General features: G+C 38.8%; 1 protein-coding gene across 1 annotated transcript; it reads right to left on the reverse strand.

Moving 5' to 3' along the window:
- Positions 1–508: 508 nt before the first annotated feature.
- On the reverse strand, positions 509–22,314 carry LOC149243146 (uncharacterized). Its single transcript, XM_089374433.1, has 5 exons — positions 21,146–22,314; positions 19,919–20,001; positions 19,592–19,804; positions 18,917–19,020; positions 509–984 (listed from the first exon to the last, which is right to left on the reverse strand). The coding sequence occupies exons 1-5, from the start codon at positions 21,324–21,326 to the stop codon at positions 786–788; spliced, it is 780 nt and encodes a 259-aa protein (XP_089230559.1). The 5' UTR covers positions 21,327–22,314; the 3' UTR covers positions 509–785.
- Between the last annotated feature and the right edge of the window lie 799 nt (positions 22,315–23,113).

Raw genomic sequence — 23,113 nt, forward strand, 5'->3', positions numbered from 1 at the left:
TATTTAAGTTTCCTGGAATGGCAGATGATTATCGATGAATTCTACACTCTAAATTGGATGGGATACACAGTGATGTTAAATCCTCTTTGAGACAATGATATCACAAAATACATTAACAAAAAAACCAATAAGACTTTCTATTAACCTTTTAAGATTGACAACACGTGATGAAAAAAAAATTATTGGCCTTGTTTCATAAAAATTGTCTTTCATTAAAACATAATTATTAATGGTTATACATGTTAATGAAACTTTGCATGGGGATGCAAAAGCAAAACAGCTATTCCTAATAAAAAAACATGTTACTATATGGTCAATATCAGTCCGCCAATATATTGGATTGTCATCCAGCACAAGAAGCCCAAAAAAAGATTATAATCTTCCAAAAGATTTGAAATTGAATAAAAACCCAATAAATAAATAAAATAAAAACACAATAAATAAATAAATAAAAACTAACTACTTCATTAACAAAAATTCCAACATACAAATATATATCAGCTCAAGGTTAAGCTCCAATGTAATCAGAGAGTATCAATAGCTTCTTAATATATTCAAGTTATCAACAAGCGAGACACTAATCTTAATACAGCTGTTCTCACCATTAACAAACTGATATTACAAGTCTGGGCACTTGGCACACCTGATAGATTGGATTCTCAAACAAACACAATGACCCGCATAAATCAGACATATTGACAGCTGTTTACAGAGACACTAAAGTATAGTTATTGAAAATCAGAGTCATTGAATAAAATATAGTGGACCAAATTTATGGTTGTTTATCATTTTCTCCGTATGGAGCTTGAGTCAGTAATTTGTAATGGCCCACCAGCAACTGGATTGAGTTTCATTGTATTTTCACTTTCCTTTCGTAACAAGTCTTCTGCTTCTTTCAATGCTTTTCGTCTTTTACTTTCAGCTTCAGCGCAGCAGAGCTTTATCTCCGATGCCAAGAGATACATAGCCTTCGCAGCTTTTTCCCTGATCAACAAGAGAAACATCTGTTGGTTAGCAAAGGCGAATTAAACACGGTTATCTTGTATAGCAAGTGATGTCAATATCTTGAAAAGCCTGAAACCAAGGAACAATTACCAATACTAAAAATTTTAAACTGATTATGGATATAGATGCCACATTACTACTGTCATTCAGATGCATCCAAAAAACTCCTTCCCACTTAAAACGTTCTCTCTGCAAAGCCGGCATCAATTACAAATTTAGAAGTAGATATTTGAAGGATATCAAGGAGATCTGTACAATTGGGTAGTTTATGTTGAAATCTTGAAAGCAAGTTGAATGGCTTGTAACCGTTTTCCAGAGCTCGTGCCTGTCCTCAAATTAACATAAACAAATGCAGAAACATATCAGAGCTCTACTGCTATTCAAGTGATTTTTGTCAATTTCCTGATCACCTTCATAATCAATTCTAAAAAGGCAAGGTTAGTAGGTTCAAGCAACCCCAAAGACACAGGGCATATGACATATATATGCAAGAGTTTAAGATGGTGAATTTGAGACAATTACGGATGTGAGTTGCAGGCTTGATAACTGTTAAGTCCCAATGACAAACATGCCTCTGGTAGCAGTTTTGAAATTGGTTTCTGAGTCAGAAACAAAATTGATTTCAAAATGAGTCAAGAGGAGGTATATCGTATAACAACATTTTTCACATCAAATGTTTAGTTCTAAGTGTCATCAATTTCTTCAAGCTGCATGTGGCTCTGCTGGAGATGACCAACAAAAAATCCCTAGGCCCTGGCAGCTTACCATGTGAGTTTTACAAGGCCATTTCTGAATTCGTTGCCCTGAACTTGTTAAAGATCCGAAATGAATCAATATAAAATGTGTTCTCTTTCTTGGTGTTTTATGGAGATGTCATCAAATTATAAGAAAAAGGATAAACCCAAAGACTATATGAAGGGAAAAATAGTGTAAACTGACTTTGGAAGGGATGATAACAACCTGGTCTCATTATATGTAAATATTGAACGAGTGGGCCAAGATGAGTAATTTTAAGTGTCATGACTTTCTTCAAGCTGCATGTCACTCTGCTGGAGATGACCAGCAAAAGAATCCCTAGGGCCTGACTGCTTACCATGTGAAGGAAAAAATAATATAAACTGACTTTGAAAAGGATGATTACAATGAACGAATGAGATCTTGTTATATATAAACATTGAATGAGTGGGCCACGATGACTAATTCTAAGTGTCTCATGATTTTCTTCAAGCTACATGTTGCTCTACTGGAGATGACCAACAAAATATCCCTAGGCCTTGACAGCTTATCACGTGAATTTTACAAGGTTATTTCTGAAATCGTAGACCTGAACCTGGTACTGATCATCAATATATAATTTGTTCTCCTTCTTGGCGCTTTATGGAGATATCATCAAATTACAGGAAGAATGATAAACCCAAGCACCACATGGAGGACAAAATAGTATATAAAGTTTTTGAAAGGGATGATTACAACGAATGAATATGATCTTGTTATATATAAATTGTTTGATTGCAGAACTGTGGTTCTGAGTGTTTTTTAGCAATTTATGGTTGCTATAGTTATTTAGACTCAGCATCCAAGTGTTCTAAGTCCGGGATTGTAGGTTGAGGAAGGGAAGAACAAGTATTTTTATCATTTTACTTTGTTTCAATGTGCATTTCTCCACTTGTGACTTGTACCAATGGCCTCTTTAACAAACATGTGCCGGTAGGCAGCCAGTAGCATATGTTGGCTGCTATCATCCTAGGTAAGGATGCCCAAACTATGCTACCATTTGGAAACCTTGCCTCATGAAAGGTTGAATTACATAACATAGGAGGAATTTTATGCATTGATTCAAGCACGTAAACATTGATGTCATTGCATCCTTAGCAAGAAAACACTTGCCCACATTGATCACTAGGTACTTCAGTGTCTAAATTCACAATCTAGGATTCAAGAATACCACCATTTAAAGTGGGCCTCTTATATTCAACATTTTCATTTAGTGATCAAATATAAGAAGGCGTGTTAATTTTCTCAACAGACCTCCTGCCAAGGTACTCCACATATTATATGTCAGATGTTCAGTCCCAACATATCCTCACCTTGGTCCTATTTTGAAAGCACTACAACAACCAACAACTATGAACCAGACACATTTAATGCACTATACTATTATATATGTATTTTTATATAAGCTCAAGTTGTCTTCCAACAAGGCCTGCTCACCTACGTTTTAGAGAAGCCTGTCTTCTTTAAATGGCATCCATTTCGGCATAATGTTGTAACACCTCCAATGATACTTTTACCAGCCTTCCATGCAAAAGCAAGCAAAGAAATACAATTTCCAGTCCTCTCATTGTAGCCAATCCAATCCTTCTAATTGGAGGCTTGATCTATACCAGCCCCTTCGATTACCATCCATGCCATGGAAATCTATTTCCATGGATTTCATCAGTGGTTTGCCAACCACTTGGCAGTTTTTATTTGTTTTATAAAGTCTATAGATGCTCCATAAGCTGTAAATTTCTTTAACCCTATCTGGCGTCACTTTGGGATATACTGTGAACCATCATTTCAAACCAAGACTAGAGTCTAATCTTTTAAGTCATGTTTGGTACTCTTTGTGGAAGCTACTAGGTTGTATGTTAAGGTACATTACTTCCTTTCACCCTCAAATTGATGGTCAAACTGAGGTTGTTAGCATGACCTTAGTCCATGCTTTCCACATGTATCACCATAAAAACAGAGAATGTGACAACTATCTTCACTTCTTGCAGCATAGTTACAATCAAGAAATACATGTCTCTATGGGGAACTCACCTTTTGAGACCTGTTATAGCTTCCATCCTGTTACGCACCACATGTGGGTAGTATATATAGGAGAATTTTTTTCTCCTAGATGGTCCTAAGTCGGCAGCCAGCATCCCCTTGCAGCCCCCAGATAGCTTGATGTGCCATTCTTCTTTGCCACTTGAGCTAGCCATGTGGTCCCTTGCCCATCTGTTATGAATGTATATTTAAAGGTGGGCCTCCTGACCCCAAAAGGTATGACCAAGGTTGCACAAAACGGGGAAACGGGTAAGAGTTTCCAAAACAGGCACGGGTACGAAATGCAACCTCCCCAAATTTTGGAAACGGGGAAACGCGAATATATATATATATATATTAAAAATATTTAAATATATATATATATATATATATATATGTGCAATCATAAAGCATAAATGATACATTATAATTTATTACATTTAAAGATTATGATTAAATGTACGTCACATTTACTCATGAATGATCACATAATGAAAATAAAAATATCGGAATATCCGAAAGCAACCTTTATTATATATCCAAATCTCAAAATCAGCCTTTGTTTATATTAATATATGAGGCTGCAAGTACAATAAAGACTATAAGGCTGCAAGAACTATAGAGACAAAAGACTAATCCTCATCATAACAATCCTCATCAAAAATAGAAGCAGTACAATGCTCAACAGTGGATGGTGGTGCTGAAGAAGATGATGCGCCAATTCCACTTCCAGACTCGACCTCAATATTCAAGGCAGCAAGAGAGAGATCCAAATCAGGATTTTCTGCATCCACATCCCATTCTTTAGTAGGACCACTGTTGTATTTTGGACCCCTACGAGATGCAAGGCGAAGGTTGGAGTGCACATAAACAAGATCCTCTGCCTTCTGTGAGCCCAACCTATTGCGCTTCACAGAATGAATAAAACCATAAGTGCTCCAATTCCTTTCTGCTGATGAAGAGCTTGCCACTTGTGAAAGAATACGAATGGCAAGGTTGTGCAAATGTACACCATTTGCTCCATGACAAATCCACCACCTAACTGATTCATGGTGCTTCTCTCCTCCAAAGTTGATATATTTGCATAATCATCTATTCCTGCAGCAAAATTGGCAAATTCCTCTTTTACCTCCCTGTGTAGATGAGAAGGAAACATTCTCATAAGGGATTTTTTCACCCCATTAGCCACCTCTCTATCCTTATGGGGTGCCTTCCTCTTTCCATTGCTTTGAGCAATAAGCTCCTCATCATAAAATTTGGGGTTCAAAGCATGTGCTAAAGTGTGCAATGGAGTGTTGAAATTGTTCCACCTATCAACAATGATTTTCTTGACTAAACCAACAAAATGATCATCAACAAACAAAAGTTGTGGAGACTCTTGCGAAATGATTTGCATAGTTTTCTCAACCATGGAATCCATGCCATCATATACCTCTCCTAAGAAAGGTTGGTTAGTGTCAGCACTGCGGAGAAGCTCAAATGCAGGGGTTGTGAACTTTAGCAAGAAATCTACCTTGCTCCACCAATCCTCATCAAGGCACAATCTACGCACCATAGATCCCCGCTTTGAATCTGCTTGTCTCCACTCAATCCAAAGTTGACTCACCACCATAGAAACTAATGCATGCTTAACCTCAACAAGGTGGCTCAACATCAGGAAGTTTGAGGCATATCTTGTCTCAACAACTTTTAACAACTCCAATTTGGAGTACTCTCAAAATATGGCCTGAGATTGGTGGTGGTTGGTGATGAATTTGACAATCTCCCTTGCTTCCCTGTGAGTTCCTTTATCTAGGAAACTTTGTTGTCGATCTCCTCTAAGATCAGATTCAAATTATGGACAATTCATGGTGTCCAAAAGATGTGGTCATACCTCCCCTCAATAATTAAACCTGCAACTTTGCAAACTGGTGCATTATCTGTGATAACTTGCACCACCCTGTTAGGCCCTATTTGTTCAATAGCTTTTATAATAACATCAGCAATGAACTGTGCATCTTTCACCTCTCCTGAGCAGTCTTCCGCCTTGATAAACATTGCTCCTTTGGGGGAAGTGGCAATGATATTTATCAATGGTCTGCGCCTTGTATCTGTCCATCCATCTAAGACTATGGTAACCCCAGAGCTACTTCAGGAAGAACGAATTGGTGATAAAATATCCTCCATAAGCTCCTTCTCATTTTTGAGAAGCTGAGTTTTGACTTTCTCATAGTTGGGCCCCTTGTACACTTGAGGACCTTTGTTATTTTCCCTTATCATATCTTGCCAGTAAGGAGAGTGAACAACATTGAATGGGATACCACATGCATAAATGCACCTAGCCACTCTGGAATCAGTTTCTTCTCTTGCTTGCACATTCACCAATTTAGCAATTCTGCTATCCTGAATTGAAGGGGATGCCCCTCCGGTATTTTTGGGTGTTGGTTGTTCATGTTGTTGAGTGGCACCGGCTCTCCTCTTTCTTGCTTCAACTACAATCCTTGGCTCAATGTTAGATGGATCTTGAGGAGTAGCTTGAGTAAGCTCATCATCCCTTCTCTTAGTACCATCCGCTTCATCTTGCTATCTTTGATATGCCCTCCTTGCCAATGGATATGTTATTTTTGTGCAACCTGCAATCCCCTGTCCTCCTCCATGCAAAAGATGTGCCTTCACTCTTGGGTAGGAGCCCTTGTACGAATTATTGCAAAGATTACATCACCATTCCCATGAACCACCACCTGCACATTTTTGAAGCTTCGTCACATGCCTCCAAAGAGGATAATATTCAGACCTTGGGTTGGCCCTAGGGCTTGAACTTGCAGATGCACTTTGGTTGGAAGCCATTGTTGCAAAAATAAATTAAAAAAAACAAATCTGTAAATAAAAAACGTTTTTCATATTTTTGGCAGCATAAACCCTAGAAAAATTGAAGAAATAGTAGGAAAAAACTAACAAAATGAATGTTGTTTGCCCAGATTAATTTTCTGTAGCTGGAGCTACCCCAAAATGCCAGAAAAGAGAAGAGAAATATGGCTGTAGCTAAGCCAAAAAGCCAAGAATGTCATAGCTGGAAACTCTGCACTCCAAATCTGCTGCTGAAATCTCTTTCTCTTGCTGCTGAAATCTCTTGCTCTTGCTGCTGAAATCTACTTTGCTCACTGTTCAAAACACCCTAGCTGAAACCACTGCTCTCTTCCTCTCTTCTCCTTTGCTAAAATCGCCAGTCTCCAAGAGAAACGACTTACTGAATTGTGTGATGAGAGAATGAGACAAAGTTCACTTTTATAACTTTAGACAGGCATCTAGAAGCAAATAGAAGGCATTTTAATAACCTAATTAAAATTTATAAGAAAAAAATAAAAAAAAAAAAAGTCAAACTACATGTGGAAACGGCGTCGCATGGCCCAGAAACGCATTTCCGGCCAAACTGGCCACGTTTCCGCCTCAAGAAACATGCTAGTACAACCAAAATTCGTTTCTGGGCTGTAACGTATGCGTTTCTAAGTTCCGTTTCCGTTTCCGTACGGAAACTACTCCCCTGCTTGCGTTTCCTGCAACTTAGGGTATGACTTTTCATTGGTATAGTTGAGTAGTTTTCCTTACTTGTCATGGGCACTTTTTGGCATGAATTGGTGGGGGGATTCGGTGGAAAGAGTGGATTAGGTTTGTATTCTTGTCTCCATTGCCTGATTTCATGGTTACCCTTGTATCCTAGTCCCGTGGGATCTCCTTTACTGGCCATTAGCTTTAGGGTTGGCACTGCATGGGAAATTTTGATTTTTGTTGTGTGGTCCCACCTCCCGATCCCACCTACATTACTCCCTCTCCACTTATTTGAGCCCCATTCATCTCTTTTCCCATCCAAGTCCACATAGGGTTAGCCTCCCCCTCCCCTTGTCCACACCTTGGGTCGGGCTTGGAACAATGCCCTAGAGGTTGATACAGCTGAAAAGAAAGTAAAAACCATAAATTGGCCACTATCAGCAAGAAATGTACCACAAAATGCAAAAGATGGCCACGACACACAAATTTAGCACGTTGGCAAAAGCCGAACATGACCTCTACCACCTTATGCATGTCCATCACTAGTTCCTATGGGCCTTAAAGGAGCCCCATACATCATTAAGGAACCCATAATTGTCCCAACCTTGGTCCCTTGGTGAGCGATGAACTGCCCCACCTCAAGGGGGTATCCACTGCTACATATTACACATCATGCTCACCATCCCCTGGAGCCCGAGTAGTTATAAAGAAAAATCAATCAAAGGCAAAAGACATATGAAGAAGGGTGGAAAAACAAAGGTCGGGTAACTCATTTACCACGATTTTCTCCCTCCTACACTCATATACCCAGGTGTGGGCTTCCCTTGTTATAGCTACCCAATGTACCCTGACATGTGGTCTAGATGTTTCCCTTGATCCCCACTCCATTCCATCATCATATCATTTGCCACCTACCTCTTAAAGGATGTACTATGGACATGCTACCCCCTTTAGAGGTTGAAACCACCTAATAGGTTCTTGGCTAACCCCCTTTTGAGCTTGGAGACATTTGTACTTGCCAAAACCCACTATGGAAGGGCATGCCACCATTAAGTGCCCCATTGATCCCATAACTTGTAAGCATTATTACTTGATTATTCTAATGATTTGTTGTATTGGAGGGCAAGGGGACACATTGGATCGTATGCAGGATTGCAGGTGGGTCTTCATTTAGGGCTTGGTCTCACTATACGGGGTGCTAGTCCTCCAGAGGGCCACATTGGCACTTGTAGAGTGAGCGTTGAGAGCCATTGGCCTCCACCATAGCAGATATCACTTCATGGATCCCTGACAATGTTCATTGATTGCTTTTGTTCCACCTTTTGGATGAGGATGATGTACCTGGTCCACCATGCCCAAACAGCTCCACAATTGCATGATGCACTTGGCAGATGCTCCAGGATATCTTCCCTGCATATGGATGGTTTATGTCATCACTCCAACCCTTACAGATGGTCTACAGGCAGATTTGATCCATTTGGAGACCCATGAGGATGTCCTTGTGCCCCCACATCCACTTTGGAGCACCACGGGTTCTTGATTGGATTACAAGCACCCCCCCTAGTCCACTATGTTTGGAGTCATTTTCTTCATCATGTCACCCCTTGGACTTCATCATGCCTCCTCAAAGTCCCAATGACTCACTTTGATAATCATTAGACCCTCTTGAGAGTCTTATTCATGTATTATTGAGCTATTTGGTGGACTTGTGACTAATGTTTTTTTTTCAATTATGGTTCACGGTCATTGAGTGGCCGCTACATCCACGGGTAATAATCCGGGCAGATCCACCCGAAGGGATCTATTCCTTGGCTTATTTGGTCGGGCCTAACCCCAAGGGCGTTGAGGAGATTGACCATGTGGCCTCCCAAATTGGAAAGGTACTGAGCAACGGGAACTCGACCAATTGAGCTATCCCTTGGGGCTAACTTGTCACCAATGTTATTGTTGTTTTGCACATTATTTTATTCTAGGGGCTAAGTTAGGCCCAAATTAGCTAAATCAAATTCATTAGACATTGTATAAATATATTGGATCATTCTCTCTTGTGATATTTTCGCTATTCTTTTTGGATGAAGAAATTGGATGAATGGATGAATTTTGATGGTTGTATCTCTTCATTTATGTCTTGGAGCTTCTATATTAGCATATGATGATGATTGGATATACTTGTTCTCATATGCAAGTCCACTTTTAATGTTATTTTATCATTTTCTTATGTCACACGCATGTTGTTGGGGAATTTGGCTATACTAGGCTGAAATTTGTTGCTTTTATTGTGTGGAATGGCGGAAATTTGTCTTTTTATAGCATTGCATCATGTCATGGACCATGTTTGAATAAGTGCATTTTCCTAAAGATATTTTGTTCAAATTTATCTTGATAAGTCATCATATATTGCATATCGAAGTATAAAGACCTTGAAGCAATTGTCTCATGAACTAATTGCCATGCGAAATTGTTCTAGAGGCCTCCTTGACTAAATGAAATCATCCAAAGCATTGTAATCTCCTTGATTCCATTTCTCCCAAAGGATTAGGCACTAATCCTCCATAGGCGATCACCTTAAAGCATATTTTTCTCATCTTTCTCTTTCTTTCTAGGCCTAACATACATAGGTCACCTAGGGCATCAATTATCTCATAATCTATCCATCTAAACACTTTGATTTTTGCTGCACAACTGTGTTGGAGTTTTCTCTAGAGGCCCTCCTAATTTCAAGCAAATCCGACAATGGGATCTCGAGATATCGCAAGCCCTAGCTCGAGGATCTTTTCTTGCCCTAGGTTTCTCTTGGCTAGTGACCTCATTTGGATCATTGCATTCTATTCCAAGAATATTTTTCCATTGATCCTCTTCCCTTCCACAATTAGGTCAAGCCCCTCCTTGAGTGACCAATTCCTCTTAACCTAATTTTGGGTCCACTTGGTCCCATGTTGTCCCATAACTTTTCGAAGATAATCTCACAAAGACCATTTGAAAACTAGGTTTCACAAGGGTTTTAGGACTAATTCCCTTATTTACAAAGCTTATTTTCAAAACCTAACCCTTGAAACTCCCTTGGCCCTTCTTAGAGAGCCTTACACCTTGCTTCCCAAGCAAGCAAACCTTGCAATTGAGTCTCTCTCATGAATAGGCCTTAGTAATCACTCCTTATCTCTTCATTGATTCATCCTTCTAGTGATTCCATTTATACCAAGTATCCTCCCATCGATGAAAGTCCGTAAAGAGGAGGGAGCTTTAGTTGAGGTGACAGTGGGCTATTGCTCCATTGTTTCCCTTGACCTAGTAGTTTCCCTTTTAGGACCCCCTCCTAGGACCCCTGCTAGTTTGAGGGGTAACATTTTTGGTGTTGTTGCCGGGGACACGAGGCGTGTGTCTTTTTTCTCATACGACATTATTGACATATCATTGTGGCGACTCCATTAGAAGAACGAAGCCCTAGTTCTTCATTGAACTTTAAGGTCAATGTTTGTAGGGTGAAGCAAGCATTTTCCTAGGCATCTTTAAATTCACCTTGGCGACTCCTACATATTTTACATGTATATCTCAAATAGAGTGTCTTTCTTTGATGATTTTCCTGCTTTGGACATCACCAACATCCCTGGGCACCCTAATCATGTCACGAGAAGGATGGTACGTGGGGTGCCCATGTTTTATGGTGATCCACTCTCCGCAATTGGACATGTAGAAAGATTTAATGCACATGCTTCAAAAGAGAAAGTGATTCACTAGGATGTCCTTATGTTGTTGTTCATGGGATCTCTTGGTGGTCATAACTCATGGTTTCATAATCACAAACCTAGGAGCATCTCATCTATTGAGGAGTTCATTGATGGCTTTCTTAGACATTTTCAAGTATACCCTACATTAAGCATTCAAGAGGAAACCTTCATCGAACATCATCAAGACATTAAAAATCCAAGTAATGAGCAGGAAGACGAGTCCTCCTTGGGCCCACATGATAAGGATTATTTTGAGAGCACATGTGTTGGGAAGGATGAGTCTATGGAAGGTGAAGTTGAGACTAGCCTTACCTTTCTCAAGGATATTACTCCTAACGACTCTCCTTTTAAGAACCTTGAGGAAAGTGATCCCATTAGCCCCTTGGAAGATGAAGTTGAAGATTACTTCCACATTGAAAAGGAGAAATGGGAAATTGTTGGTCCTCAATTTGATTGTGCTCCCATTTACAACAATGACAAGGAGGATGAGGTTGAGATTGGTCCTCCCTTTCTCTCGAGCATTATTTGTGATGAAATATCCATTGATACCCTTGGAAGAAGAATTATTATTTTCCCTTGCATGAAGAGGGGCAGTTGGAAGTAATCGATACTCCTTTGAGGGGAGACTCAACCTTTGATTCTAAGGAAATCGATAAGGCTCCCACCTATCCTCAGTATGATTCTATATTCAAATCACTTGAGCCTTCAGAGTGTGATTTTGGGTAAGAGAAACTTGTTGAAAATAATACTTCACCCTCCCTTTTGCCTTTTCCTATTATTCATCATCTTGAGCCTTCCCCAAGTGATTCCCTCACCCCTTTTCATATGATCTCAAGTAAACAGGAGCCCTTTCCCCTTTCTAAGTATGGTGTCAAGGAAGATCCCCTCATTGAGTATACTTGATCTCCTTTGACGCACCCTCAGGATTATGATCACTCCATGACCTCCCCTTTTCAATGTGACCATCACCTTGAGCAACCCATTCGTTGCGCTCCTTCTTTCCCTCCCTTTCATTCCCCTCTCATCACAACCTTATGGCACCTACAAAACACAATGTTATGAGCAATGATTGCGATGAGAAGTTCTCAAGGATCATCATTCATTCCACCATTGTGTACTTAGATGTAAGGTCCAACACTTCTAGATTGACTCACATTCCTTCTCTTAGGGATTCCTCTTACCTTGCATGGAGACCATGTTTTACCACTTCTTGCCCGCATTTCCCTCCATGTGATTGGTTTTGCATCACTTTGGGATTTGTTGCATGAGTGATCATATAAGCATGCATATTTATATTGATTTGATGATATGTTGGTTGCAGTAGCCTTATGATTACACTTACTATTAGCTTCGTCATATGCAAGTTATGGTAGGATGCATTGCATGCTCATTTTATCATTAGAACTAACATCATATGGCAGTTGTCATGCTAGATTAGCTGCATTTAGATTAAATTTGCATATTTTTGTTTTCGTTAATTTTACGATCTAACATTAAGCATGGCTGATAATAAAGCACCGCACAAACATGTTGCCCCGTGTGTTTGGTCTTTGATATGTGCAGGTAATAGGTCTACGGTAACCAAGAGATTGCTAGTGTTCTCATGACCTCCCATTTGAGTAGCTTAGCCCACTTTTCCGAGAGTTTTGTCCTAGTTTGAGCTAGATGTTACCCACCACATGTGGGTAGTATATATAGGAGAGTTTTTTTCTCCTAGATGGTCATAAGCCAACAACCAACAGCCCCTTACAGCCCCCAGATAGCTCGATGTGCCATTTTTCTCTGCCACTTGAGCCAGCCATGTGGTCCCTCTCCCATCTATTATGAATGTATGTTTGAAGGTGGGCCTCCCGACCCCAAAAGGTATGAGTTTTCATTGGTATAGTTGAGTAGTTTTCCTTACTTTTCAAGGGCATTTTTGGGCATGAATTGGTGGGGGTGGGTTAGGTTTGTACTCTTGTCTCCATTGCCCAATTTCGCAGTTACCCTTGTATCCTAGTCTCGTGGGATATCCTTTACTTACCATTAGCTTTAGGGTTGGCACTACATGGGAAATCCCGATTTTGTGTGGTCCCATCTCTCGATACCAACTACAATACTCCCTCTCCACTTCTTTGAGCCCCATTCATCTATCTTCCCATCCGGGTCCACATGTGTCCATTGTGTTCATATAGGGTTAGCCTCCCCCTCCCCTTGTCCACACCTTGGTCGGGCCTAGAACGATGCCCCAGAGGTTGATGCAGCTGAAAAGAACGTAAAAAGCATAAATTGGCCACTATCAACAGGAAATGTACCACAAAATGCAAAAGATGGTCGGGACACACAAATTTAGCATGTGGGCGAAAGTCGAACATGAGCTCTAGCCCCTTATCCATCGCCATCACCTTGGATCCTATGGGCCCTAGATGAGCTCCCTCCATCATTAAGGAACCCATGATTGTCCCAACCCTTGGTGGGCGATGAACTGCCCCACCTCAAGGGGGTATCCACTACTACATATTACACATCATGCTCTCCATCCCCTGGAGCCCCGAGCAGTTATAAAGAAAAATCAATCAAAGGAAAAAGGCATGTGAAGAAGGGTGGAAAAACAAAGGTTAGGGTAACTCATGTACCACAATTTTCTCCCTTCTACACTCATATACCCAGGTGTGGGCTTTCCTTGTTATAACTACCCATTATACCCTGGAAATGTGGTCTCGATGTTTCCCTTGATCCCCACTCCATTCCATCATCATATCATTTGCCACCTACCTCATAAAGGATGTACTATGGACATGCTACCCCCTTTAGAGGTTGAAACCACCTAATAGGGTCCTTAGTTAACCCCCTTTTGAGCTTGGAGACACTTGTACTTGCCAAAGCCAATTATGGAAGGGCACGCCACCATGAAGTGCCCCATTGATCCCATAACTTATAAACATTATTACTTGATTATTCTAATGATTTGTTGTATTGGAGGGCAATGGGACACATTGGATCTTATGCAGGATTGCAAGTGGGTCTTGATTTAGGGCTTGGTCTCCCTATACGGGGTCCTAGTCCTCCAGAGGGACACATTGGCACTTGTAGGGTCGAGAGCCATGAGCCTCCACCATAGCAGATATCATTTCATGGATCCCCGACAGCATTCATTGATTGCTTGTGTTCCACCTTTTGGATGATGATGATGTACTTGGTCCACCATGCCCAACTGGCTCCATAGTTGCACCATACACTTGGCAAATGCGCCAGGATATCTCCCGCTGCAGATGGATGGTTTATGTCATCACTCCAACCCTTACAGATGGTCTACATGAAAATTTGTTCCATTCGGAGACCCATGAGGTTGTCTTTGTGCCCCCACACCCACTTAGGAGCACCACAGATTCTTGATTGCATTACAAGCCCCCCCCCCCCCTTGTCCACTATGTTTGGAGTCCTTTTCTTCATCATGGCACCCCTTGGACTTCATCAGGCCTGACTCACTTTGATGATCATTAGACCCTCTTGAGTGGCTCATTGATGTATTATTGAGCTATGTGGTGGGCTTCTCACCAATGTTATTGTTATTTTGCACATTATTTTATTCTAGGGGCTATGTTAGGAACAAAATTAGCTAAATCGAATTCATTAGACATCGTATAAATAGATGATGAGTTGATTCATTCTCTCATCATCACTTGGATTGGATCATTCTCTCTTGTGAGATTTTCACTATTCTTTTTGGAGGAGGAATTTGACGAATGGATGAATTTTGATGTTTGGATCTCTTCATGTTTGTCTTGGAGCTTATATATTGGCATATGATGATGATTGGATATACTTGTTCTCACATGTAAGTGCACTTTTAATGCTATTTTATCATTTTCTTATGTCACATGCATGTTGCTGGGGAATTTCGCTATACTAGGTTGAAATTTGCTAAATTTCTTGAGTGAAATGGCAGAAATTTGTCTTTTTATAGCATTGCATCATGTCATGGGGCATGTTTGAATAAGTGAATGTTCCTAGAGATATTTTGTTCAAATTTTATCTTGATAAGTCATCATATATTTCATATCGAAGTATAAAGACTTTGAAGTAATTGTCTCGTGCCCTAATTGCCACGCAAAATTGTTCTAGTGGCCTCCTTGACTAAATGAAATCAGCCCAAGCATTGGAATCTCCTCGACTCCATTTCTCTCAAAGGATTAGGCACTGATCCTCCATTGGTGATCACCTTACAGCATTTTTTTCTCACCTTTTTCTCTTTCTTTCTAGGCCTAACATATATAGGTCACCTAGGGCATCAACTCTCACAATATAGCCATGCAAAAACTTCGATTTTTGGACCACAACTACGTTGAAGTTTACTCTAGAGTGTTGATTTTGGGTAGAATTGGATGTGCTCTAGCCTTGAAAATTGGTGGAGAGGCTAAGGCACATGAGATCTCCAATACCTAGAAATCGTTTGGAGAAAATCCATCCGGATAAGGAGTTATTAAAATAATTAATATTTTTAATGGGTTCCTAAGTCTAAACTTAGGAAAATAAAAATATTAATGTGTATTAATAAATATGGGTGAGAAAGTTCCAAGTGACGAGGATCAAGCTAGTTCTAATCTTAGTCGTTGATTAGGGACTTAATCTCGGTCGTTAATCGTCAACAGGAAAAGTATAAGAGGAGGCTAGAGGGTCAGTTGAAGATACATCAAAGAGAACAAAGAATTCGATTTTCTAGGGCAAGGTTTGCCGAGGAAATTGAGTTAGTGATTAGAGAAGCAGTGAGGGGCAGTTCAACAAGGGATTTTCATCCGAGGCTGAAGAATACATAGCAGAGAGGAAGCGCAGTGCTGGGAGAGACAACGCAGGCCCTAGAAGGGCTGACACAGAGGCCAAAGAGCTGACGTAGAGGATGCAGAAGGCTGATGCAGGTGATGCAGAAGTCGTAGAGGCTAACGCTGGGCCTTAGAGGCAGCGCTGGGGAGATTCTGTGGGGCAGAATGGGAGCAGATCAGCAGACTTTGGGTGGGAGAGGGTGACGCAGCTCCTAGAGGAGTGACGTAGTTCTAGAGCAGTGCTTGAGCAACTTTCACTGCCCAGCATAAGGAACAGCCGGAGTCGCTGTGGGGTTTGATCATCGAGTTGCTAATTTGCTAGAATATCTTTCTCTGGATAGAGGTACTACTGCCGAGGATATTCTCTGTTGGGTGAGCCATTTTTGGCACCCTAGTTGTATTCACGAATCTACTTAATAATACAAACCCTCTATATGCTACACTGGTTTTCCCAAATTGGGTTTTTCCGGGGACGATTGTCCAAAAATAACGGTGTTCCTTGTGTTATTGTTTCTGTTTATTTTAGTGCATGATCTGTATATCTGTGAAGGTTGCAATAGTGTTTACGTCGACGTTTATGCAATTAAATAACTTGTTAATGTAAAGAACAAGTAGGAGATTGTAAACCACTGATTGAAATAGGGGTTTCTGATGTGTTAGATTCACATAAAGGCCCTCCAAATTTCAAGCAAATCCGATGGTGGGATCTCGAGATATCGCAAGCCCTAGCTCGAGGACCTTTTCTTGCCCTAGGTTTCCCTTGGCTAGTGATCTCATTTGGATCATTGCATTCTATTCCAAGAAGATTTGTCCATTGATCCTCTTCCCTTCCATAATTAGGTCAAGCCCCTCCTTGAGTGACCAATTCCTCTTACTTGACCCACTTGGTCGCGTGTGGTCCCACAAATTTTCGAAGCTAATCTTACAAAGACCATTTGGAAACCAGGCTTTCACAAGGGTTTTAGGACTAAGTCCCTCCTTTACAAAGCTTATTTACAAAACCTAGCCCTTGAAACTCCCTTGGCCCTTCTTAGAGGGCTTTACACCTTGCTTCCCAAGCAAGCAAACCTTGCAATTGAGTCTCTCTCATGAATAGACCTTAGGAATCACTCCTTATCTCTTCATTGGTTCATCCTTCTAGTGATTCCCTTTATACCGGGTATTCCCCATTGATGAAAGTCCGTAAAGAGAAGGGAGCTTTAGCTGAGGTGACAGTGGGCTATTGCTCCATTATTGCCTTGACCTAGTAGTTACCCTTTTATCACCCCATCCTAAACCCCTGCTAGTTCGAGGGGTAACACAACCCCTAGCTGCTTATGAGATTCTAGTCATTATTTCTTCACCAACTACAACCATGAAGAAAATAAGCAAGATAAAGCTTGTTCCTTTCTTCAGAATTTGGCCAAAATTCATGCTTGAACTCATGATATTATACAACAAACACATGCTAAGTAAAAAGCACTTCATGGCCAGCATCGGTCTGTTATAGCTTCCAGCCCCTTGCGTCTTATGAGATTCTAGTCTCCCTTTCTTCATCAGCTACATCCCCTCAACAGATGGAGAAAAATATAATTACTTCCTTCGTGTTTGACTTCAGTTAGATAAGTAGACAGTCAAGAAAAAAAACATCATAAGCTCAAACTAATTTAGTATGGACCATAAACAATCACTTGACAAGTGGGTCCTAATGCCTTTCGCTTGGATTTCCCACCACAGGTGAGTATTCATGATGTTGTCAACTTCAGTCCACTCAAGCTTTATTAGCCTTCACATTTGGGAAGATGTGGTTTCTATAACACAACTGGAGGCAACCATTCCCAATTGCAGACCCTTTTAATTGAAGACACTGTACTTGATTAGGATCAGCACTCAACGAAAGAAAACAACCACTTGGACAAAAAGGCACCTTGCCACCCAAGGAAAGTTGAATTTCCCCATCTATAACAGAAATAAGGGACGGATTCCTCTAAGTAGGAAGGAAATGGTGACAATTAGTGGGTGACGAGTGGCAGTGTATCATAATGCATATTTCTATTTGTATCTCTTAAGTCAAAGGAAACAAATTGTGATTAATCAGTCCATCAATTGATCATTTTTGAAATTTCAGACTCTGTTATTTTATATATACGTAGCGGACAATAGGTTTTACTGTGTGCTACTCTGCTTTTATAATTACCCAATAGATTATAGTATAATTTTGGACTATATGTTATTTTATATATACCTACTGGATTATAAACTGTACAGTGTGTTACTCTATTACTTTTATAAATACCTAATGGATTATAGAGTGTGCAGTGTGGAGAGTTGCAGTAATCTCCTTTGCACATTCTTTCTTTTTTGTGTGACTGTTCATTGTTGTCAGATTTTATGCATATATAAGGGCCATGGACGAGTTTGCAAGATCTGACACAGATTAATTCATAGCTAAATTAAAAGCATCTTTCATTCATGTAGAGAGGCTTAACCCGTTAAACTAATTAACCTGTGTGTCTTCAGTAGGGCTACACATTGAACAACTGGAAGTTCACACCCAAATCCTTGCAAACGTGGGGAAAACGTGAGATGCTGTCTACGCGAAGTTGATAATGCCTATCAATTCATCAATCAAAATTATTTAATAGCGACTACGATTTCATGTATTTTTCTTATCTGTCAATTTTTAAAATATAGCACTACATCCATGGATTAGCAAACTTCCAAGAAATGGGTTCCTAAATCCATGAACCTTGCTGTCATTGTGTTTTTATAGAAAAAAAACAAAAGTTATCCACTTTAAGGATTCCAGACTTTCCTAGTGGGAAAAAACACGGAGATAAAATAAGTAATCACAGCAACAAGAAAATAGGCAAAAAAAAAAAAAAAATCTACAAGAATCTTCACTTAGGAATGAGGCATGCCAACTGACAAATAGGGATATTCCTACAAATTAGGAAGAGTAAACACAGAATAGAATGGATGCAAATTGAAACCTTATATTTATCCTATGATTTTGGAGAACTTTAGATTACGTCATTAATAACCACGGGCCACAACTGTCAAGGTTCTGTAAACAAAAGGAAAAGCTACCTTGGATCTGTTTTGCGGTCAGGTCCAGGGACTGCAGTTCCAATTATTTGAGATGTGCTATCCCTGAACGCTTTCTCTAAGGATTGCCAGTGTGTTCCATAGTTCTGAAAAGCACATGAAAAAATCCTGTAAGTCCGCTGAAAAGTCAATAAAAAATGCCTGCCTGACAAGTGTAGTGCATAGAACATTAGTGACTATATTATATACTCTTTGAACTCTGGGTTATGCTCTTGCTATCAGTTAATTGGCATAGAAGTGACCAAGGAGAACTCTCTGTACAATATCTTTCCAAAATGGTGAAACACTTAACTAGAGACTTTCCATTAAACTGTTTCTCTGCCGCTTCGAAAAGAAAGATATTTGTTATTTGTTACAACTCTTTGACTAAAGTCCGAAGTTCAAGCCGACTAATTTGGGTACTAAACCTGCCAATATGAGCTTCTATTGCCCATTTTATGCACACAATTATTACCTATTTTATGCACACAATTATCAGGTTTGAAATTTGGAAGTCTTAGCCTTTCAGAAGAGTTAAAATTTATAAATAGCTAGCCAAGTCACTAAACCTGAATTCTGTATAATTGCTGGTTTAAATGTACTTAACTGGACTCATCCCTACGCCTACACTACTCTTCAAGCTATAACAAATTAAGAATGAAGGGAGACCTTACTAACCTCTACTGTAAACAGTACTGCATAGTACATATCATGAGCAATGGTATCCCTGTCATAGTTATTTCTCACAGCCCTTGACTTGGTAAGAATATCTTGCATGCTCTGAGCGAATTTTCCTTTCTCAAAATCTCCATATTTTTTGGATTCATTATACACTGAGTTCCCCATTAATGATACCACATCCAAAGGCACACTGCTCTTGTCACTATCTGTCTGTGAAGTTCCAAACAAAAGATTCTTAGAAAACTTTCCGGAGAAACGATTTATTTTCATTTTGAATTTCCAAGATGGCCAAAATATAAGAACAAAGAAGTTCAATTAACTTACAAGGCGTTGACCAGCCGTTTGAGCTGCAGCAATTAACTCGTGCTTATATCCAGCCAAGTACAAAAAGTAGAATCTCTGGAAAGCTGCATGTAAAACCGAAATATAAGTCACAGTGATTAAAAACAAGGAACCATGTTCTTTTGTCATCGATTAAGGGTTTCTTCAAGTAGTACTCTGATCAGCAAAAATAATGATAATGATTTCATTATTACTAAAAATGTCTCAGTCAAATTTGAGGGATTGAGACCAGTGAAATGAAAATCTGTATAACAAAATTATCATCCTCTAAAATGCTTCAGGCTAATACATTGATGAAGGTAATAAATTTATTATTTTATCAAATAATAGATATTATGTCCAGATATCCACACTGTACCTCGGGCTACTTCTAATTTGGCCACTGTTGGCCCTTTATCATGGCCAAAATATACTGTGAACCACATGGTTTGGCAAGCAGTTGCATCCTTTCGGAGATGCCTGTGAATTCATGTGAGTAAGACTAACATGATGGCACGAGTGCCATGTGGATGTGATACCCTTTTCCCTTACTCTGCACTAACAGTACTTAGATGCCTATTTGATTTACAGGTACCCTTCTTTTTGAATATGATATCTCTTTAGTTACAAACTTATTGAAAACAACGTGGCATATCCCTCGAGGACTCAGGATTGAGCTCCAAATTTATACCAGTTCAAATGAAAAGGCATCAATTTCAAAATAATAATGCTCAAGATCTGTCATCAATTTCAAGATAGTCTTGCTCAATATCTGACCATTCTAAAGGAAATCTAACGTTGATATAGAAGAGGGAAAAGAATCAAGTCCAATCTTGATAGCCAAACTCCATTAAAATCCCAAGGAATTGATTCAGAAGTAACCGGCACATGGGGCAGGCAAAGGTACGCGTAACACAAGCTCTAAAAGACGAAAAAAGCTTCCTCCTAAACTCTGCAGCCTATAACCCATTAGACATGACATAAATGGCTATAATTCTCTATGGATATCTTATTTCTTATTAAATTAAAATAAAGCCAGAAGGTTTCATGAGCAAGCCGTTGAAATACAGAATCCACATCTTTGAAAACAAAAGCCTAACGTTCTCAACCAAATCTCTGATTAAATTGGATGTTAAATTCTGGTTGTGAGAGAAAAGTTCCTATAAACCAAGTAGGTCTCAGAAAGGACGTTAAAAACAAAAAGTAGAAATCGAAATCAAAAGTGCTTACCTTGATAGAGAAGATCAGCAGGACTAAAACCCTTTTGATTGAGCTCTAACAGTACAGAATATTCATGATTGCTCGCATACTCCTTCTTAGCTTTACTGATTCCATTAGAAAGAACTGAAAGGGTGCTCTTGGTGGCAGAGAACAACTTTCCCACCCCCTTCTTTGCAACTGTTGTATTCATCGTCACTTCTGAGAAATCTTAACCACTCAACCACACAATTCTGAACTTGTATGTATCAAACTTGTCTAATTAGCCCTATAACACCTACCCAGTTCTCTAACTCTGAAAATTCAGTTACCCAGCAGATGTATTAGCCCGGCAACAGCATATTAGGCAATCCAACCGTAAAATTTAAGCCACCCAACTGCTCTGATCAGCTCAGAAACACTGCCCTGTGTTTCGACCGAAATACCCAATTCAAAATTGCATCACAAAGTCATCACTAGCCAACTTCCAATAATTCCCAATCCTCTGTGAAATACCCAATTCAAAAATTGCATCACAAAGTCATCAGGAACCAAATTTCAATAATTTCCAACCCTCTGTGAGCAATTCTCCATATAATTTTTCAAATTCAGCAGGCCTTTGGATATATTTTTTGACAAATTTTTCTATGTGAGCACAATCCACAATTTTACATTTTAATCTTCAAAGTGCCATTTCTGAGAGTTCTCTGAGAAAGTCTAACCTCTGTAGCTTTATAGCAATTTCCCACCTACAATTAAAGATTTACAGCATGGAAATTGATATACGTCGAATATTAGCAAATGGATCTGATTACACAATAGATTGAATGCAAATATTTATCTGGCCATTTTCCATTGTTCAGTGCATTTTACAGCCAAGAACATCCCAGGCGGAAGAACAGTTGTTGTAAAACTGCCTAAGTTAATATTTTCGAATTCCGTTGAAATTAAGTTTTAAAATATAGGGAGATTATCTACCGACAAGCTAAATTGGAGCGAGCTTTTCGCCATATTTTGGCACGGTCGTTAAGGATCCTAACGAATCACGGAAACAGTATTTTACAGTCTCAGACCCACTGCGTTTAACATTTTTTTAAAGATTTCGAGCAAGTAGATAGCTACAATAGGTAGGATCATTGTTGACAAAAATCTCAGTCACACTGATTGTATGAATTTGAAATTTGTGTTTGGTGCAATGGTGAGAGTCTTTGTTTTGAGTGGGATGTGGTTAATTGAGATATTTATATTTATCCATATCACATTTAGATAAATTTAAGTATTAAAATATTTATTTCATAGTAAAAATTAAAAAAATTAATATAAATATTAAAACATTTATTTCATGAACTATGTAAAAATTAAAAAATAATAAAAGTGGTTGAAAAATATTTATTTATATCACACTTAGATTTAAAGCGATTTTATATAGCGATTTCAATATTAAAATACTTATTTCATGATATATTTACAAATTTTAAAAATAATAAAAATTAAATAAGATATAATTTTATTATTATTATTAATATTAATTATAAAAAAAATTAATATAAGTATCAAAATATTTATTTTAAAGATTAAATAAATAAAAGTAGTTGCTAAATATTCAGCCACATCACACTTAGATTAATTTAAAGCAATTTAAGTTAGATTTTAGACTTTGTGATCCATATTGCTAATGAGATTGTCTTTGGCAATAATCATATCATGATGATTTGGTCCACGTTTCAAACCTTTGTCGGGAAGATGAACCACACTAGATGGTTTGAAAAGTCGACCAAATCATTAACAATTTAAGTATTAAAATACTTATTATACTTATTTCATGATACATTTAAAAATAAAAATTAAATAAGATATAATTTTATTATTATTACTAATTATAATTATAAAAGAATTAATATGAATATCAAAACATTTATTTCATGATACATGTAAAGATTAAAAATAATAAAAATTAAATAAGATATAGTTTTATTGTTATTATTAAAGTATAATTTAATT

Source organism: Pinus tabuliformis, chromosome 8 (assembly GCF_031772625.1).
Source record: "Pinus tabuliformis cultivar Carrire ecotype Pingquan chromosome 8, CPIR1, whole genome shotgun sequence".
Lineage (NCBI taxonomy): Eukaryota > Viridiplantae > Streptophyta > Pinopsida > Pinales > Pinaceae > Pinus > Pinus tabuliformis.

What these genes read in the sequence shown, in the direction of transcription:
- LOC149243146 (XM_089374433.1), bottom strand. Translation starts at nt 21,326, where the DNA reads ATGAATACAACAGTTGCAAAGAAGGGGGTGGGAAAGTTGTTCTCTGCC. An exon ending in AAACGGCTGGTCAACGCCTT is followed by an intron (nt 19,805 to 19,918) that starts GTAAGTTAATTG and finishes GGAACTTCACAG; the next exon opens with ACAGATAGTGACAAGAGCAG. An exon ending in CAGTACTGTTTACAGTAGAG is followed by an intron (nt 19,021 to 19,591) that starts GTTAGTAAGGTC and finishes TGTGCTTTTCAG; the next exon opens with AACTATGGAACACACTGGCA.